The sequence below is a fragment of the Vanacampus margaritifer genome, chromosome 13, assembly GCF_051991255.1.
Source record: "Vanacampus margaritifer isolate UIUO_Vmar chromosome 13, RoL_Vmar_1.0, whole genome shotgun sequence".
Taxonomy (NCBI): domain Eukaryota; kingdom Metazoa; phylum Chordata; class Actinopteri; order Syngnathiformes; family Syngnathidae; genus Vanacampus; species Vanacampus margaritifer.
In genome coordinates, this window is record NC_135444.1 from 16161365 (window position 1) to 16178041 (window position 16677).

Here is a 16677-nt window from a genome sequence, read left to right on the forward strand (position 1 = left end):
ATAAAATTAAAACAAAAAGATGTGTCCTTTTTTATGTTATTCAAAAAGAATATGAAAAACTTCTAAAATAAATTAATAACGTACACATAGAACACATGTAATGTGCGATTAACTTATGATTAATCGTGAATTGACTACAAATTATGTGATTAATTATTCATGTTATTATTATCATTAATTGTGTAGTAAAACGTTGTCATTAGATTCGGCATTTAATTAGATTTGATGATACCTGCATAAACCCTGTTTAATATCATACTAAGCAGAAAAAGAAAATTGCACATGTATTCAAAACAACTTCGCTGTCCGTTAGCTTAATGCTAACACACAATGCAAACTGCCATTGGTGGACTCATGAATAACACAAACAGCAAATCCCCACATGAAGACAATATAACACGACTCACAAATATATATATTCTTTATCCTCTGAAAAAAACCCTCATATGGTTATTATGAAAGTCGTCTGTATTTTTTTTCTGACTTTATTATACTGCCCCCTGGTGGCAGTCTATTGTCTATTGAATTCTCTGTGATTATGGTTCACATCAGTAGCCCCTGACTAACTATTTCATCTTGTCCATCAATTCCTCCCGGCTGTTTGTTGTGCAGGGCGTACTCGTTCCACGTGAGCGCCGACGGTCAGATGCAGCCGGTGCCCTTCCCTCCGGACGCCCTGCTGGGCCCGGGCATCCCTCGCCACGCGCGGCAGATCCACAGCCTGAGCCACGGCGAGGTGGTGTGCGCCGTCACCATCAGCACCTCCACGCGTCACGTCTACACGGGCGGCAAAGGCTGCGTCAAGGTCTGGGACATCAGCCAGCCCGGCAGCAAGAGTCCCATGGCGCAGCTCGATTGCCTGGCAAGTCCTCGTCACACGGGACAGATTGACAAATGGAAGATGGTCGGGAATACTAAATGTTCCTTCTTGAAATCATAGTGGATGCATTCATATGGATTGTATATCGAATACAGTATTATAATAGAATAATATGAATACATAACAAATAAATAATGTACATATTTTGAATTACATGTATAATATTTCATACAAAACAGTATACAAAAGTATATAATTAATTAATATAAAATATTAATAATAATACATTTTTACATTTATTATGTTTTAAAATATGTTTATATTCTATTTTCTAATTATATAAATTGTATATAACAAATACATAAGCCCAAAAGTAATATCAGTATAAAATATATAAAATCAATGTGAATAATTAGTGAATTCAATTTGGGGGATTTTATTTTATTTATCTGTATTTTGTTTAGTTTTATTCATTAGTGAATATTTTTCATATAATTTCAATGGAACAGAGATTATGGAACAAATAAATCTGAATAAATAATGAAATATAATATTCTAAAATATAAATTAAAAATATCAGATTAATAAAAAGCAGTGCCCTATTTAAATGTGACTTTATAACATTTACAGTTATGCGCTCATAAAATAATAGACATAAAATAAATAAATATTACTATAATAATTCATCATTATATCAATATATTACTTATAAGTGCAAGAAAAGTTCATAAATCAATTCCAATAAATGTTTAACACTGTAAATGTAATGCTAAAAATACAAACATTCTAAAATATAAAAAGACAAAATATATAAAACAAAATGAAATAAGTACAATAAGTAAAATATAACAACATGTATAATTCAATTTAAATTGTAAGTTTAAATTAATAGGAAGCACCTTTACCTTTTATTTTGCATAATTTAGGTATAGGCGCGTACCGAAACCGGCCTTCATTGTACGTATTGGTACTCATAGAATCTGCCGATACCAGACACCGATACTTCAGACAAACAAACACTGACTAAGTTGTCCTCAGCAGTATAGTTGGCACTAAACTATTGAAGTTTTGGTGAATCATCATCTGAAGGAAAGTCTTTGCTCACAGTACTGTACTGTCCTCGTCGTGGTATCAGTCTGGAAAAAAAAGTGGTATAGAACATCCAATAACCTGTGCAAAATAAAATCTTTCTTTCTTTTGAAATACATAATGCATACAAAAAATGTGATCCCGTATGTTTCCGTCTTGGTCTGGTCCCATCAGAACCGCGACAACTACATCCGCTCGTGTAAGATCTTACCCGACGGGCGCACGTTGATCGTGGGCGGCGAGGCCAGCACGCTGTCCATCTGGGACCTGGCCACGCCCACCCCTCGCATCAAAGCCGAGCTGACGTCGTCGGCGCCCGCCTGCTACGCGCTGGCCATCTCGCCCGACAACAAGGTCTGCTTCTCCTGCTGCAGCGACGGCAACATCGTCGTCTGGGACCTGCACAACCAGACGCTCGTCAGGTAACGGCTCGGACGCCGCCGCCGCCACCGCGCGACTCCGACAACATGGATGACGTCAAATGTGTTGCCGCAGGCAGTTCCAGGGCCACACGGACGGCGCCAGCTGCATCGACATCTCCAACGACGGCACCAAGCTGTGGACGGGAGGCCTGGACAACACGGTGCGATGCTGGGACCTGAGGGAGGGACGGCAGCTGCAGCAGCACGACTTCACCTCACAGGTGCACGCACGCACAGCATCACTTGTTGCTAGGCAGACTTCACTGGGCTCCATTCCAAATGTTGACGCTACCATCGGCAGATCTTCTCGCTGGGTTACTGTCCGACGGGCGAGTGGCTGGCGGTGGGGATGGAGAGCAGCAACGTGGAAGTCCTCCACGTGTCCAAACCCGACAAGTACCAGCTGCACCTGCACGAGAGCTGCGTGCTCTCGCTCAAATTCGCCTACTGCGGTGAGCGCGCCGCACGATTACTCGACTCAACTCAACTTTATTTAAAAGCAACCCTAGCTTCAAACAAAACGAAATGCTAACCCTCGTTTGAAAGCTAATTCGGAATGGTAACACCAGTGTGATTTGAAAACCAAACCCTATTTAGAAGCCTTACCCCTAATGTGAAACCATTAATCCAATCCTAATCTTATTTTGAAATCCTAATTTGATATTCTAATGAAACCCCCAAACCCTACTCATAGTTTGAGACCCTCATTTGAAATTCTAACCCTATTTTGAAACCCCAATTTGAAAAGATCACGCTAGTTTGAAACCTTCATTTGATACCCTACCTTTTTGTTTGAAACCCTTATTTAAAATCGAACCCAAGTTTAAAACCTTCATTTTAAATCCTAACACTATTTTGAAACCCCAACCTCAGTTTGAAACCTTAATATGAAATCCTAACCGAGGTTTAAAAATCGAATTAGAAATCCTAACCCTATTTTTTTAGCCTACCTTTAGTTTGAAACCACAACCCTAATTTAAAATCTTATTTTGAAATCCTAATTTGAAATTCTAATAAAAGCACACCTCTAGTATAAAACCCTGACTTGAAATCTTAACCCTTGTTTGAAATCTTAATTTGAAACCTTACTCATAGTTTGAAACCTTCATTTGAAATCCTAAACCTATTTTGAAACCCCAATTTGAAAAGCTCACGCTAGTTTGAAACCTTCATTTGATACCCTACCCTTTGTTTGAAACCCTTATTTAAAATCGAACCCACGTTTAAAACCTTCATTTTAAATCCTAGCACTATTTTGAAACCCTAACCTCAGTTTAAAACCTTAACTGAGGTTTAAAAATGTAATTGGAAATCTTAACCCTATTTTGTAACCCTACCCTTAGATTGAAAATTTAAACTCTAATTTGAAAACCCTACCCCGAATTTAAAAACTATGATTTTGAAGCCCTACTCTTAGTTTTATCCCCTAACCATAATTTGAAACACTCATTTGAAATCTTAAATTATTTTGCAACCCCAATTTGAATACTAAACGCTAATTCTAGTTTGAAACCCTACCCCTAGTTAAAATGACTATTTTAAAATCTTAACTCTACCTCATTTGAAACCTTAATTTGAAATCCTAACCTCATTTTGAAACCCTATTTTGGAGTCCGAACCCAAGTTTAAAACACAAATTGGAACCCCTGTTTGAACCCCGAACCACACAGCAGTGCACACGGTGTGTTTCATCTTGAGTTGTGTGTTTTTGTTTGCTGGCAGGCAAGTGGTTTGTGAGCACGGGCAAAGACAACCTGCTGAATGCGTGGAGGACGCCGTACGGAGCCAGCATCTTCCAGGTGATCCTTTTTTTTTTTTTTTTGCTAAGTCAGACTTACTGCCACCTCATTCTTGTTCCATGTTTCCCACATCTACGTGTGTGGAGAGGTGGAGTTTGCCAGTAGGCAAGGCAGGCAATCCTAAAAAACGGTCTTTTTTTTTAAACGACCATGTATATAGTGAGGCGTGTTTTTTTTTACTATGCATAGTAAGGCGTTTTTTTTATTTTTTTAAATAACCATTTTTAAAAAGATGACCATGTATAATAAGGCGTGTTTTTTTAAACATGTATATATTTTTTTTATGACCATAGGCATTTTTTTAAGCGACCACGTATATTAAGGCGTTTTTTTTATTTATTACCATGTACAGTAAAGCGTGTTTTTTTTCACATGTATAGTAAGGCGTTTTTTTATTTTATTTTTATAACCATGTTTATTAGTAAGGCATTTTTAAAAAGATGACCATGTAATGTATAAGGCGTGTTTTTTTTTAACATGTATAGTAAGTTTTTTTATATATATATATAATGTATGTATATATATAGTAAGGCGTTTTTTTTTTTTAAATAACCATGTATAGTATAGGCATTTTTAAAAAGATTGCCATGTATAATAAGGCGTGTTTTTTTCAAACATGTATAGTATGGCGTACTTTTCTTTTTTTATGACCATAGGCATTTTTTTAAGCGACCACGTATGTTAAGGCATTTTTTAAATTTATTACCATGTATATAGTAAAGCGTGTTTTTTTTCACATGTATAGTAAGGCGTTTTTTTTGTTTGTTTTTTATAACCATGTTTAGTAAGGCATTTTTAAAAAGATGACCATGTACTGTATAAGGCGTGTTTTTTTTTTAACATGTATAGTAAGTTTTTTTATATATATATATAATGATCATATATATATAGTAAGGCGTTTTTTTATTTTAATGACCATGTATAGTAAAGCGTTTTTTTTTTTTAAACATGTATAGTAAGGCGTTTTTTTTATTTTTTATAACCATGTTTAGTAAGGCATTTTTAAAAAGATGACCATGTACTGTATAAGGTGTGTTTTTTTTAACATGTATAGTAAGTTTTTTATATATATATATATATATAATGATCATATATATATAGTAAGGCGTTTTTTTATTTTAATGACCATGTATAGTAAAGCGTTTTTTTTTTTTTTAAACATGTATAGTAAGCCATTTTAAAAAAGATGACCATGTAAGGTGTCTTAAAAAAAAAAAAAAAAGACCATGTATAGTAAGTCGTTTTTTTTTTTTTTTTTTTTTTAATAAAACAACCCTGTGTACAGTAAGGCGGGTTTTTTTTTTTTCCTCTTGTGTGTGACTTGGCTGTCCTTCAAACTTTGCAATTCATTTTCCCCCTCATGTGTCACAACAAGAACTTTATTGATTTGGAGCTGAGTTCTTATCCAAGCCCGAGAGGTCACGACGCGCCTGAAGGTCAACAGCGCTCTAGTGGACCCGCTAGCCACCATTATAATGACGCTAGTGACGTTAGCGGCTAATGAGCCGTTATAGTGTGTATGTGTGCGTCGTGGTGATCGGCACGTGTTCATCATGAGATTGAATTGCAAATATCTCTCTCTCTCTCTCTCTCTTTTTCGGGCGTCGCTCGTCCAGTCCAAGGAGTCGTCGTCGGTGCTGAGCTGCGACGTGTCCCCGGACGACAAGTACATCGTGACCGGCTCGGGCGACAAGAAGGCCACCGTGTACGAGGTGGTCTACTGACTCAGCGGACATTCTGGTTGCCTTGACAACCACCAGTGCATCCCATCGTAGCCCCTCCCACGCCATTTGCAGTAAGGAGCTGAAAAGCAACATTGAACAATACGTTTGGAATTGGAATTTTATGTTTTTTTTTTAAGGTTATAGTACATTTTAGTTTCATCTTGAAATTTCTTTCACTTGAAAGCCAAACAACACTTTTTTTTTTTTAAATTTAAGTGTATACTGTGCACAAGTGTGTGTGTGCGTGAGAAGAATGTAAATGAAAAGGAGGCGGCTGCCTAATGAGGGCTGTTTCCTGATTAAGAGCTCAGCAGAGGAAGAGAAGCCCCCCCACCCCTCTCCGCCGCCCCCCAGAGGAGCACTGATAGAGCGCACTGTCGATTCATTAGGTGCGCGCACACACACGTACGCACCGGAGGCTGTAATGAGGCCGCCGCCGCTGCACGCTTTGCCTGCCGAGAAGTGTCACAGGGAAGCTCCCACGTCACCCAGGAGGTTGGGGTACCCCCCCCCCCCCACCCCACCCCACCCCACCCCACACTCTTCCAGGAAAGGACACACAGCCAATTAAACAGCCTCCTTGCTTATTATTATTATTATATCTTCATTTCCTTCTGACATCTAATGAGCACCGCTCTGTTCTCATGACAGCCAACAGAGGGCCCCACTAGTGTGCCCCCCCCCCCACACCCGCCCGCCCCCAACATGTCCGTTTTGCTGCATTCATATCATTGACAATTTTGTACTTCTTTCTAGATTTTCCGTCCCGTCCTTGAATTTGAAAGCATGTCTGTAATGTATTCAAGGTTGCCTGTAGCAGATGTGTCAAATTCAAACATAACTCTTTTTTTTTTTTAAGCCCCCAAATTCGCCCCTCCCCCTCCATCCCCCACCCATAAGGGTGACAGGCAGCATCAACAAAGCCCCTTAAAGCGGTTTCCAAGTGCGATTGGTCGTCTTCATTCTTTTTCACGAGAGTCTAGTAGGATTTTGTAGCAAAACGTTTTGTTTAGAGTGCCCCGTTGTCACGGCCCCATGATGAAAGAAAGATGGTAATCCAGAAATATTGCCACAAAATATTACTTTTTTTGTACAACAAGCTACTAAATTCTCATGGGACGACGTTAGCAATCACTTGGATCGCAGGCCTGTTGCACTGATGTTTGTTTTGACAGTTTTCTTTTTCTATTTTAATAGTTTGTAAGTACACAGAAGAGGAGTTGGACATGTGGACGATGTTGATGCTTTTGCCTGCTTGCCTTTTAGCCTGTTAGCCACAATGCTAATTCTTTCCTTATTACACACACAAATGAGGCTGTATGTATGTACAGTATATGGATGTATGATTACCATGCATTTGATTTTTTTGTTTTTGTTACATTTTACAAGCTGTTTGTTTTTCCTTGAAAAGGCCGTCCAGGCTTTGCCCCTCTGCGTCGTGTCTTCCCTCCCATGTGCTGTATAAACAAACTGATGCTAATACTATGATGTGTGCAAAAATAAACGCGTGTTCATCCTTTACATGGCTTCTTTTACTTCTTTTCGTTCTAGAAAAAAAAAAAAAAAAAACATGAGCCAGAAAAGACAGCTGGCCATTCCCAACACGTTATTTGTCAATAGTTAAACCGGAGCAGGTATGCTAATTAGCTAACTACACAAACAGAGTCAAGTGAAGTCGCAGCGTTGCCTTTAGAGAACTTTATTTACATCCATTTAAAGTCAGCAAACAACAAATAACCTTGAACATGAAGCAGCAAATGTTGCTCTGTTGTCACGTCTCCAGTAGAACCGCTGAGTCATGTTTTCTTAAAAACAAACAAAACACCAAAACAGCAACATTTGACCACACGCGTTGTTGTGTCTTTCAGGTTCACTGCTGTAACCCAAACCCCAAAAATTAAGTACGGCCATGACCTGGTCGAACTGGATCAGGCCGGTCCGAAGTGGGCTGAGCTCCAAAGCCGCCTTTTGTCCTGCTTTCTTGTGGTCCACAATGTAAAAAAAAAAAAAAAAAGTTATGTTGCTAATGCCTTGTCCACTACAGAGGTTTTATTTTGTTAATAAAAAATAAAAAAAAAAGGAAACATCTTTGGAGGAATCCCACACTTGCTCAGCTATCCGCAAACTGGCTTTGTTGGAACGTTAAAAAACGGTTTGGAGTCTTTTCTGGTCATTTCTTCCCAAACAAAAAAAGTAGTCGAGTGTCTGTTTTTCACAGGCGCATTGATGCCAGAGTTCAGTAGATGACCTCGTACACGGTGGCCTTCTTGTCGCCCGAGCCCGTAACGATGAACTGGTCGTCGGGGGAGATGTCGCAGCTCAGCACGGACGACGACTCCTTGGACTGAACACGCACAGGAAGTCCGTTAGGAAATTTCACAATAAAACAGTTGGAGGTTGCTTTAAATCAAGGTCGTGTGAGTGTTACCTGGAATATGCTGGAGCCGTAAGGCGTCCGCCAGGCGTTCAGCAGGTTGTCTTTGCCCGTGCTTACAAACCATTTACCTGCAGGGGGCACACATGAGCACAACATTAGGAGCTAAGCCCAAACGAAGCTAAACCTTGTTGATGGAATGAAAAAAAGGTGTACTAGTTTATTCTGGTAACAAAACAAAAAAAATCTTTAAATAAATCAATATTGTTGTAATAACAATAATTATCATAATAAAACTAATTATTATTGTTATAATAATTATAAAATATATATATTATTATAATAATTAAAAATAATAATAATTATAACAATTATAATTCTAACAATTATTATAATATCATGATTATAATTATAACAATTATTATTATAATTAATAAAATAACAATTTATTTTTAAATATATATTTAGAAGCAAAAAAATACAAAAATAAATAAATATATATTTAAAAAAAATAGCAGGTGCTGACTGTGCGGTAGCAGGTTGGTTATGGTTATAAAATAGCTACACAAAATATTTATATGTCAGCTAAAGCGCTCACCGCAGTAGGCGAACTTGAGCGAGAGCACGCAGCTCTCGTGCAGGTGCAGCTGGTACTTGTCGGGTTTGGACACGTGGAGGACTTCCACGTTGCTGCTCTCCATCCCCACCGCCAGCCACTCGCCCGTCGGACAGTAACCCAGCGAGAAGATCTGCCGATGGTAGCGTGAACATTTTGAATGGAGCCCAGTGAATCTGCCTAGCAACAAGTGATGGTGTGCGTGCGTGCGTGCACCTGTGAGGTGAAGTCGTGCTGCTGCAGCTGCCGTCCCTCCCTCAGGTCCCAGCATCGCACCGTGTTGTCCAGACCGCCCGTCCACAGCTTGGTGCCGTCGTTGGAGATGTCGATGCAGCTGGCGCCGTCCGTGTGGCCCTGGAACTGCCTGCGGCAACACATTTGACGTCATCCATGTTGTCGGAGTCGCGCGGTGGCGGCGGCGGCGGCGTCCGAGCCGTTACCTGACGAGCGTCTGGTTGTGCAGGTCCCAGACGACGATGTTGCCGTCGCTGCAGCAGGAGAAGCAGACCTTGTTGTCGGGCGAGATGGCCAGCGCGTAGCAGGCGGGCGCCGACGACGTCAGCTCGGCTTTGATGCGAGGGGTGGGCGTGGCCAGGTCCCAGATGGACAGCGTGCTGGCCTCGCCGCCCACGATCAACGTGCGCCCGTCCGACAGCAGCTTGCACGAGCGGATGTAGTTATCGCGATTCTGATTGGAGAAGAGATTCCCGTTTAAAATTGAATACATCTTTTGATTTTATTAAATACCAATAAATACTTTTTTTTAACACTCATTCTCGTACACGCCTCCTTAGCGAGTTGTTGTTGTCAATCCCAGTCAGACCACGCCCAACCCTCTCCCCATTTGCAACCCAACGGTCTTCCAGGCAAGAGGTCCCCAACCCAGGTCCTCAGGGACCGGTATCCAGCCTGTTTTCCATGCCTCCCACAGCCAACACAGTTGGAGATCGTTATCAGCCTTTTTTCAGAGATTGCTGATTAGCTGATGATATGAATCACCTGTGTTAGCTGTGGGAGGCATGAAAAACAGGCTGGATACCGGTCCCTGAGGACCAGGGTTGGGGACCTCTGTTCCAGGCAACACCCTCTCATTGAGCGCCGATTTCAAATCTTAGTGAGGGGTGGAGCAAGAGTCTGACTTCCTTTTGAGTATTCCTATAAATATGAATCAGCTGTGTTGAACGTGGGAAACCTCTAAAACGTGCAAAACCGGACTTTGACACCAATGTCTTACGGCATTTGTTTAAAACTAAATTAAGAAGGGAATTTTTTTTTTATAATTTCTATTATTCAAAATTTAAGGAAGGCAGATTTAACTGATCATGTTCTATTAAATTTACATCTTTTAATGTGTTTCCATGAGTTGCGCATGTTTTGCTTGAATTGACGAGGACTTGCCAGGCAATCGAGCTGCGCCATGGGACTCTTGCTGCCGGGCTGGCTGATGTCCCAGACCTTGACGCAGCCTTTGCCGCCCGTGTAGACGTGACGCGTGGAGGTGCTGATGGTGACGGCGCACACCACCTCGCCGTGGCTCAGGCTGTGGATCTGCCGCGCGTGGCGAGGGATGCCCGGGCCCAGCAGGGCGTCCGGAGGGAAGGGCACCGGCTGCATCTGACCGTCGGCGCTCACGTGGAACGAGTACGCCCTGGTGGGGTGGGGGCGGGGTTTCATTTTTCATTTCTTTTATTTTTTTATAAGCAATCTATTAAAATTGGATTTTTGTGTTAAAATAAAATGGTACTGAAGGAAATACACAAAACACTTTTTAGGATTGCAGCAAGCTCAAACTTACGGTTTTCCAGAAGCGGCTGACTGCAGGCTGGCGGGCAACCCGGGGACTCTCATGTGTGGGTGTGGAGACTCATAACCAACCTGTGGACGTGGAGACATCAATTGCTAACAAATACACTCTCCCCCCACTGCTGTCTTTTTACTCACCACTGGAGAGCGTCCGTAGCCCGCTGCCGCCGCCGCCGCCGCCGCAGCCGCTACCGCCGCCCCGTTCATCTGCGGGGAGACCAGGTGGAGGCCGGCGCCGTAGGCCGCCGCCCCGGCCAGGTCCCCGTTGACCCCGGGAGGGGGCAGACCGAAAGCCCCCGGGGGGTACGCTCCCTGCACCACCAAGGGGTTCCTGAGACCCAGAGCTGTGAGGAAGAGTTGCGGTTATCACACATGAATGCAGTCATGCCGCTCCATCTTGACACCGAGTGCAGCGCTAGAACACTAGTGCCCCCTGCTGGCCACTGTACTGTAACTCCCAGCAGACACCGTTGACAGCGGCAGCGCTTAAAAAGTGCTGACAGGAGATGACAGGAGGAAAGAGCCGCGCACGCCATCGATGGATGCTCATTAAGAAGCAGTCAGTCAAGTCTCCTAATCTTCACATTTATTCCATCTTGGCACACTATTATAAGGGTCCGGTTGGCGGTGGGCTTGCGGGCGAGAGAAAGAGAGAGAGAGAGACGGCTGCCCCATATGCTAATAACTGCCATGATGCATTCACACATCATGTAACATCCATGCTGGCAATCAGCCAATTACTTGGGCGGGCCTAAGGAAGGTCTACAAGCTTTTTTCTTCTTTTTTTTTTTTTTTACACGGTCAACCAATGAGAGAAATCATTTGAGCAAATGAGTCCCTGTTGCGGCACCTTCATCACACAAGCAAAAAATGGTTTTGTCATTTTTCATGATCCACTTGATTCAAACTTGGTAACAACCTCTACAACAAAAATGTTTTTAAAGTACCAGTGTGGAAGAAGAAGAAGAAGAAGAAGAAAAAAGGACTTGTCATGGGGTCTCACCTAGCGGGTCGACACCAGGCTTGCCAGGGATGGGTCTGAACTGTGGCGGTCCACTCGGTCCAGGGGTGTTGGACTCTTGCGACATTGGGGTGCCGGGCTTCATACCTGGAGTGCTGGACTTCTCTCTCTGCAGAGAGAAAGTGATACATTAGCTCACCAGCCACCATAATGACGGTTGAAAATGGATAGATTGATTTAAGATAAGAATTGAGTCAACTCAAAACTATTCACTGAAAAGCGCACTTATTTACTAGAAGACTTTTGAGAAAAATGTGAGACACAAGTTGAATGTTTTGTAAGGAGCAGCCTGTTGCATGGATTAAAAAAACATGCCAGCAGTCAAACATGTACGTGGCGGTGCGAGGGTCTGGGGCTGCTTTGCTTCTTCAGGACACGGGCGTCTTGCTTTGTTTGGAGTTGCCGAGTCAAATTTCAGACTTAAATACATTTCAGACGCTGTAGTATGAACTTAAATGGGCAGCTCTCTCTCAAAAATGCAGCCATGCACGAGTGTCATCACAATTTATTTTATTTATATATTTATTATTTTAATTTTAGTTATTGTCGCCAAAGGTTTGTCCTCCAATATACAAAATGACGATTTAGTAACAGTGTGTTATATTTTTTAAGGGTTGTCTGTGAGATATTAAAATGAATTGCTCTTTTTCACAACACTGTTTTAAAAAAAGAAAAAAAGAAAAAGTGTGCGGGTCCCTGAATCAAAAACAAAATAAAATGTCTAATAGGAAAGTAGTGATTGGTATTTTTTACAGGTTGCAAATCAGCAGCATACACCAGCATCTTCACATCTTTTAAAGGGGAATGTTGTAAAAGGTGTGTTTGAAATGAGACTAAGATCATAGTTGGAGTATGTTTAAGGTTGAAACTATTAGTAAAAGCAATTATTAAAAAATTTGAAGTGATTTTTTTTTTGTGAATAGAGCGGTGTTAATGTACACGGAGATAATCCAATCGATTCTTCGTGGTACCTGCGTGGACTCCTTTCCACGCGACGGCGACGCGGCGCTGCTGGAGGACGCCAGCGAGGTGGGGCTGGCCTGCGGGGGGCCTTCCTTGCGGGAGGGCGCCATCTTGTCCATGCCGTTCTCCCTGGACGAGTAGGACTGCACGCTGCGGGGCGACGACGGGTCCTGGGTTGTCGGAGAGCGGAGACGTTTAGCACACTTGTGGCGAGACGACGACGCCACGATGTCAAAGAAAACATGGCGTAAATCACCTGCTGATTTTTTTTTCTGTAGTAAGACTTTCGGTCAATGCCACCATGGTCATTATATAGCTAGTGGATCATTACAATTAACTCATTCACTGCCATTGACGGCTATAGACGTCAAAAATTCATTTGAACTATTTCTAATAGTTTTACATTTTTTTTCCACTGTTGTTAACAAGAGTATGAAAACCTAGAATTTTTTTATTCTACATTTAGAACAGAGGGCAGCACGGTGGCTGACTGGTTAGCACGTCCGCCTCCCAGTGCAGAGGACGTGAGATCGAGTCCGGGCTTCGGCCTTCCTGGGTGGAGTTTGCATGTTCTCCCCGTGCTTGCGTGGGTTTTCACCGGGTACTCCGGTTTCCTCCCACATTCCAAAGACATGCATGGCAGGTTAATTGAACACTCCAAATTGTCCATAGGTGTGATTGTGAGAATGGTTGTTTGTCTCTGTGTGCCCTGCGATTGGCTGGCAACCAGTTCAGGGTGTACCCTGCCTACTGCCCGAAGCCAGCTGGAATAGGCTCCAGCACCCCCGCGACCCTTGTGAGGAAAAGCGGTCAAGAAAATGGATGGATGGATGGATTTAGAACAGATATTAAATTTGTGATTAATCGTGAGTTAGCTAGTGAAGTCATGCGATTAATTACGATTACAATTTTTAATCGCCTGACGCCCCTCATTTTTCATAATTTTTTCTTCTTTTTTTATCGCAATTTTTTTTTTATTGTAATTAGTAGACTTCAATAGTTAACTCACGATTAATCACAAATTTCTGCTCAAAATGTACAATCATTTTTTTTCTAGGTTTTCATACTCTTGTTAACAAAAGTGGGAAAAAAAAGTTAAACTAATAGAAATAGCTCAAATGAATTTTTGACGTCTATAGCCGTCAATGGCAGTGAATGAGTTAAATGACTTAATATGTGTAAGACGAAGTGGCCACAACATTACCTGTAGTCTTTGTCCTCACTAGTAGGACGTTACGAGTGAGGCAAACCTTTGCACTAGCTGACAACTGTGTGCTACTAGTGACATCATAATAGTCTACTAGCTAAAATCTAGCGCTCTACTAGTGTTTCCAATATATAAGAAACAGCTGTATGCAAAACAAGTGTGCATAAAGTTACATTAATAATTCACGAGTGAACAATTTCATCTTTGTTGTTAAATTGTGCAGGTGTACCTAATGTTGTGACCAGCGAGTCCCGATAGTGTTGTTCAAATAATACACATTTAAAAAAAACGATCACAATGAAACGTACACACCTCGTCAACCACCAAGTTATCATCACTTTTGTCTGCGTCGCTGCCCTGTGGAAGGAAAGAAAGAGATTAAGAAATGAATGGAATTGTAGCAATTATCTTTATATTTTATACGATAGTCCTTCAGTAACAGACAACAAAGATGGCGCTAAAAAATTAAGACTGCTGTAGTTAATTTTTTGTGGCAAACCAATTAGTGTGAAAAAAAAAAAGTAATAATGTTAAGATGTTGATTAAATCTAAATATATTTTTTTAGATGGTAAGCATAAACTTTAAACTGTTGGTACGATTGTAACTGTACTGCAAGATAAATACAACTAAAAGGAAGTCACAAGTGTGCGATGACGCTCACATAGTCGATCATGAACTCCTTCTCGTCCGCTTTCCTCTTCTTGCCGTTGCTGAGGTAGTCTGCCGGGCGACCTTTGTCCCCATTGGACAGCGAGCTCTGCGGGAGGGAGGGACGGGAGTCACGGAGGACAGGAAGTTAACAGAGCGACGATGAGGTGAGAGTGACCGCAATGAATCATCTAAAAGAGTCAGAAAACTGCAGACAGGCACGCAAAAAAAAATATCCCCACAAATATATCACGCGGCATCACTTACTCATTAATCTCGTCTTTTTTTTTTTTCTCTCACAGTTTTGCTATTCTGAGCTGGGCTAGACTTCAGACTACGGTCTATTTTCAAAGAGGTCATACTGAAAATGTACTTTTAATGGCTTGTATACAAATAGTTGCGTGCCCGACCACCCATCAAGTATGAAATTAAAGAAGTTCATGTTTTGTTACAGTTTTGCAAAAAAATCGAACATACCAGTAGGCCTCATTTACATGATACTCCACCTTTGACATGATAAAGGAGATATGGCAGAAAATAACTTTTGGACAAGCTATTTTACCAAAACGGTAAACAGATTTGTAGGGGGGAGCCAACTCGCTGTAATAAATTAGTTTGTACTTCATGAAAAGATCCTGATAAAAAGGAACACTACGACATTGTCAAATGTTTTGTACTCACTGGTCCTGCTTCACGGTCTGTTTCCAGGCAGTGGTGGTGGTGATGGGTCCCAAAAAAAAAAAAAAAAAGTCAGGAGACAACATTACTCTATATTCTTTGCCATTCATCATTGCAGCCATCGTAATCGTACGCAAGACATTAACCAAGTCAATTAACTTTACCGATGGCGAGACATCAAATTTGGCTGCCATGTTACAATTAAAGGGAATTAGAACTATTTTTTTTTTTGCTATTTAGCATCATCCCTCTGTATAGTGTACAGGATTCTAATTTAGTAACCAATTGGACTAAATCCCAAAATAAGGAGCAGCACAATGTCTATTGAAATGAAGTAAAAAAAAGTTTCATCCTCATTTGCTCATGACTGAACATTTTTATACAGCACAATACTACAGAGTGCTATTTATCTTATTAAAAACAAAACACATGCAAACATGTTTTGTGTGGATAGAATGGATTCATGGTCCAGTATTTCCATTACTTGAAATGGTGACTCAAACTCAAAAGTCAAGGTGACCCTTCCAATTCATTTTTAATCCTTTTAAAATGTTGCGTTCCTTCACCTCTGTGATGCTCGGCAGCGGCGGCGGCGGCAGCGGCGGCCTCCAGGTGAGCCCTCTCGTCCTTGGCGGCCAGCTGGGCCCCCAGAGCCCCCGACAGGGCCAATAGCCCGGAGCCACCGCCCAGCGCCAGGCCCGGGTGGGGCAATCCCGACGGGTGCGGGCCCATCGGCAGACCCTGCACGTGCTGGGAGAGGTGCTGCGCCTGGAGCTGCTGCTGCGGGGGGGGGAGGGGGAGAAACACACGGGTGACTTACAGGCGCTTAGACGGGAAGGAGGTCCACAGCGAGAAAACAGGAAGTGCAGCGGGAGAAAAGCGCTTTACATTACTACGGGGCAGTGGGCCTAACGGGGGATCATGATGTGAAATGTGGCAATTTCAAGACAGCCAATTAATGTGCAGTGGGCCTAAAAGGGTGCCTCATGAATCCTTTTTAAACAGAGGAAAAAGGAGGGAAAAATAAAAAAGGTGAGGATAAGGTACACACGCTATGAGGCAGAGGGGGGAGCCCACGTACCCCTATGGAAGCATTTAACTCCCCCATGGTCACCTGTTTGGCGCGCTCCATAGCTTGGACCACCTGTTGCTGGTGCTGCAGGGCGTTGGGGGGGAGAAAAAGGCAGAGGTCACTCAAAGGACACACATTAATATTCATTGTGTGGAAAGTGGATTGATTAGCATGACAAACTATTCAGCATGTATGGAATGAATGTGACCGCTTGGCCATCCAGGAAAATGAGTGTGCGCACAAGTTCTCCGTGTGTTGTCTTGACATTTACACTTTTGTGTGTACATTTGTCTTTGCTTGGACATTTTGGCTGGGAAAAAAAAAAATGCTTGGATGAGCTCTTTTTACCCGATTACAAACTGAGTGTATGTGTCCTTGTCTCTGTATCTTTGTGTGGCACAGCCCTTGGCATTTACACCTTTATTGTGAGGACAATTTTT

At 42.0% G+C, this 16677-nt stretch overlaps 2 protein-coding genes across 11 annotated transcripts in view; one reads left to right on the forward strand and one right to left on the reverse strand.

The window, feature by feature from the left end:
• The window catches only part of tle2b (TLE family member 2, transcriptional corepressor b), a 71454-nt gene extending 64079 nt beyond the window's left edge, over positions 1-7375 (forward strand). For all 4 annotated transcript variants that reach the window (XM_077583562.1, XM_077583566.1, XM_077583565.1 and 1 more), the window contains 6 exons: positions 613-862; positions 2084-2331; positions 2405-2552; positions 2633-2783; positions 4054-4130; positions 5747-7375. In XM_077583562.1, the coding sequence (XP_077439688.1) occupies positions 613-862; positions 2084-2331; positions 2405-2552; positions 2633-2783; positions 4054-4130; positions 5747-5854 (982 nt within the window). In that variant the 3' untranslated portion in view covers positions 5855-7375. The remainder of the gene's footprint in view (positions 1-612; positions 863-2083; positions 2332-2404; positions 2553-2632; positions 2784-4053; positions 4131-5746) is intronic.
• A 162-nt stretch (positions 7376-7537) lies between these two features.
• Positions 7538-16677, reverse strand: part of tle2a (TLE family member 2, transcriptional corepressor a) — a 44866-nt gene continuing 35726 nt past the window's right edge. For 2 of the 7 annotated variants that reach the window (XM_077584104.1, XM_077584098.1), the window contains exons 6-20: positions 16217-16321; positions 15732-15945; positions 15169-15185; positions 14501-14596; positions 14151-14195; positions 12640-12801; positions 11651-11777; positions 10786-10991; positions 10640-10719; positions 10243-10492; positions 9285-9532; positions 9061-9208; positions 8827-8977; positions 8283-8359; positions 7538-8198 (exon numbers count right to left, since the gene is read on the reverse strand). In XM_077584104.1, the coding sequence (XP_077440230.1) occupies positions 8091-8198; positions 8283-8359; positions 8827-8977; positions 9061-9208; positions 9285-9532; positions 10243-10492; positions 10640-10719; positions 10786-10991; positions 11651-11777; positions 12640-12801; positions 14151-14195; positions 14501-14596; positions 15169-15185; positions 15732-15945; positions 16217-16321 (2034 nt within the window). In that variant the 3' untranslated portion in view covers positions 7538-8090. The remainder of the gene's footprint in view (positions 8199-8282; positions 8360-8826; positions 8978-9060; positions 9209-9284; positions 9533-10242; positions 10493-10639; positions 10720-10785; positions 10992-11650; positions 11778-12639; positions 12802-14150; positions 14196-14500; positions 14597-15168; positions 15186-15731; positions 15946-16216; positions 16322-16677) is intronic. The other 5 variants (XM_077584099.1, XM_077584103.1, XM_077584102.1 and 2 more) reach the window with 5 other exon arrangements.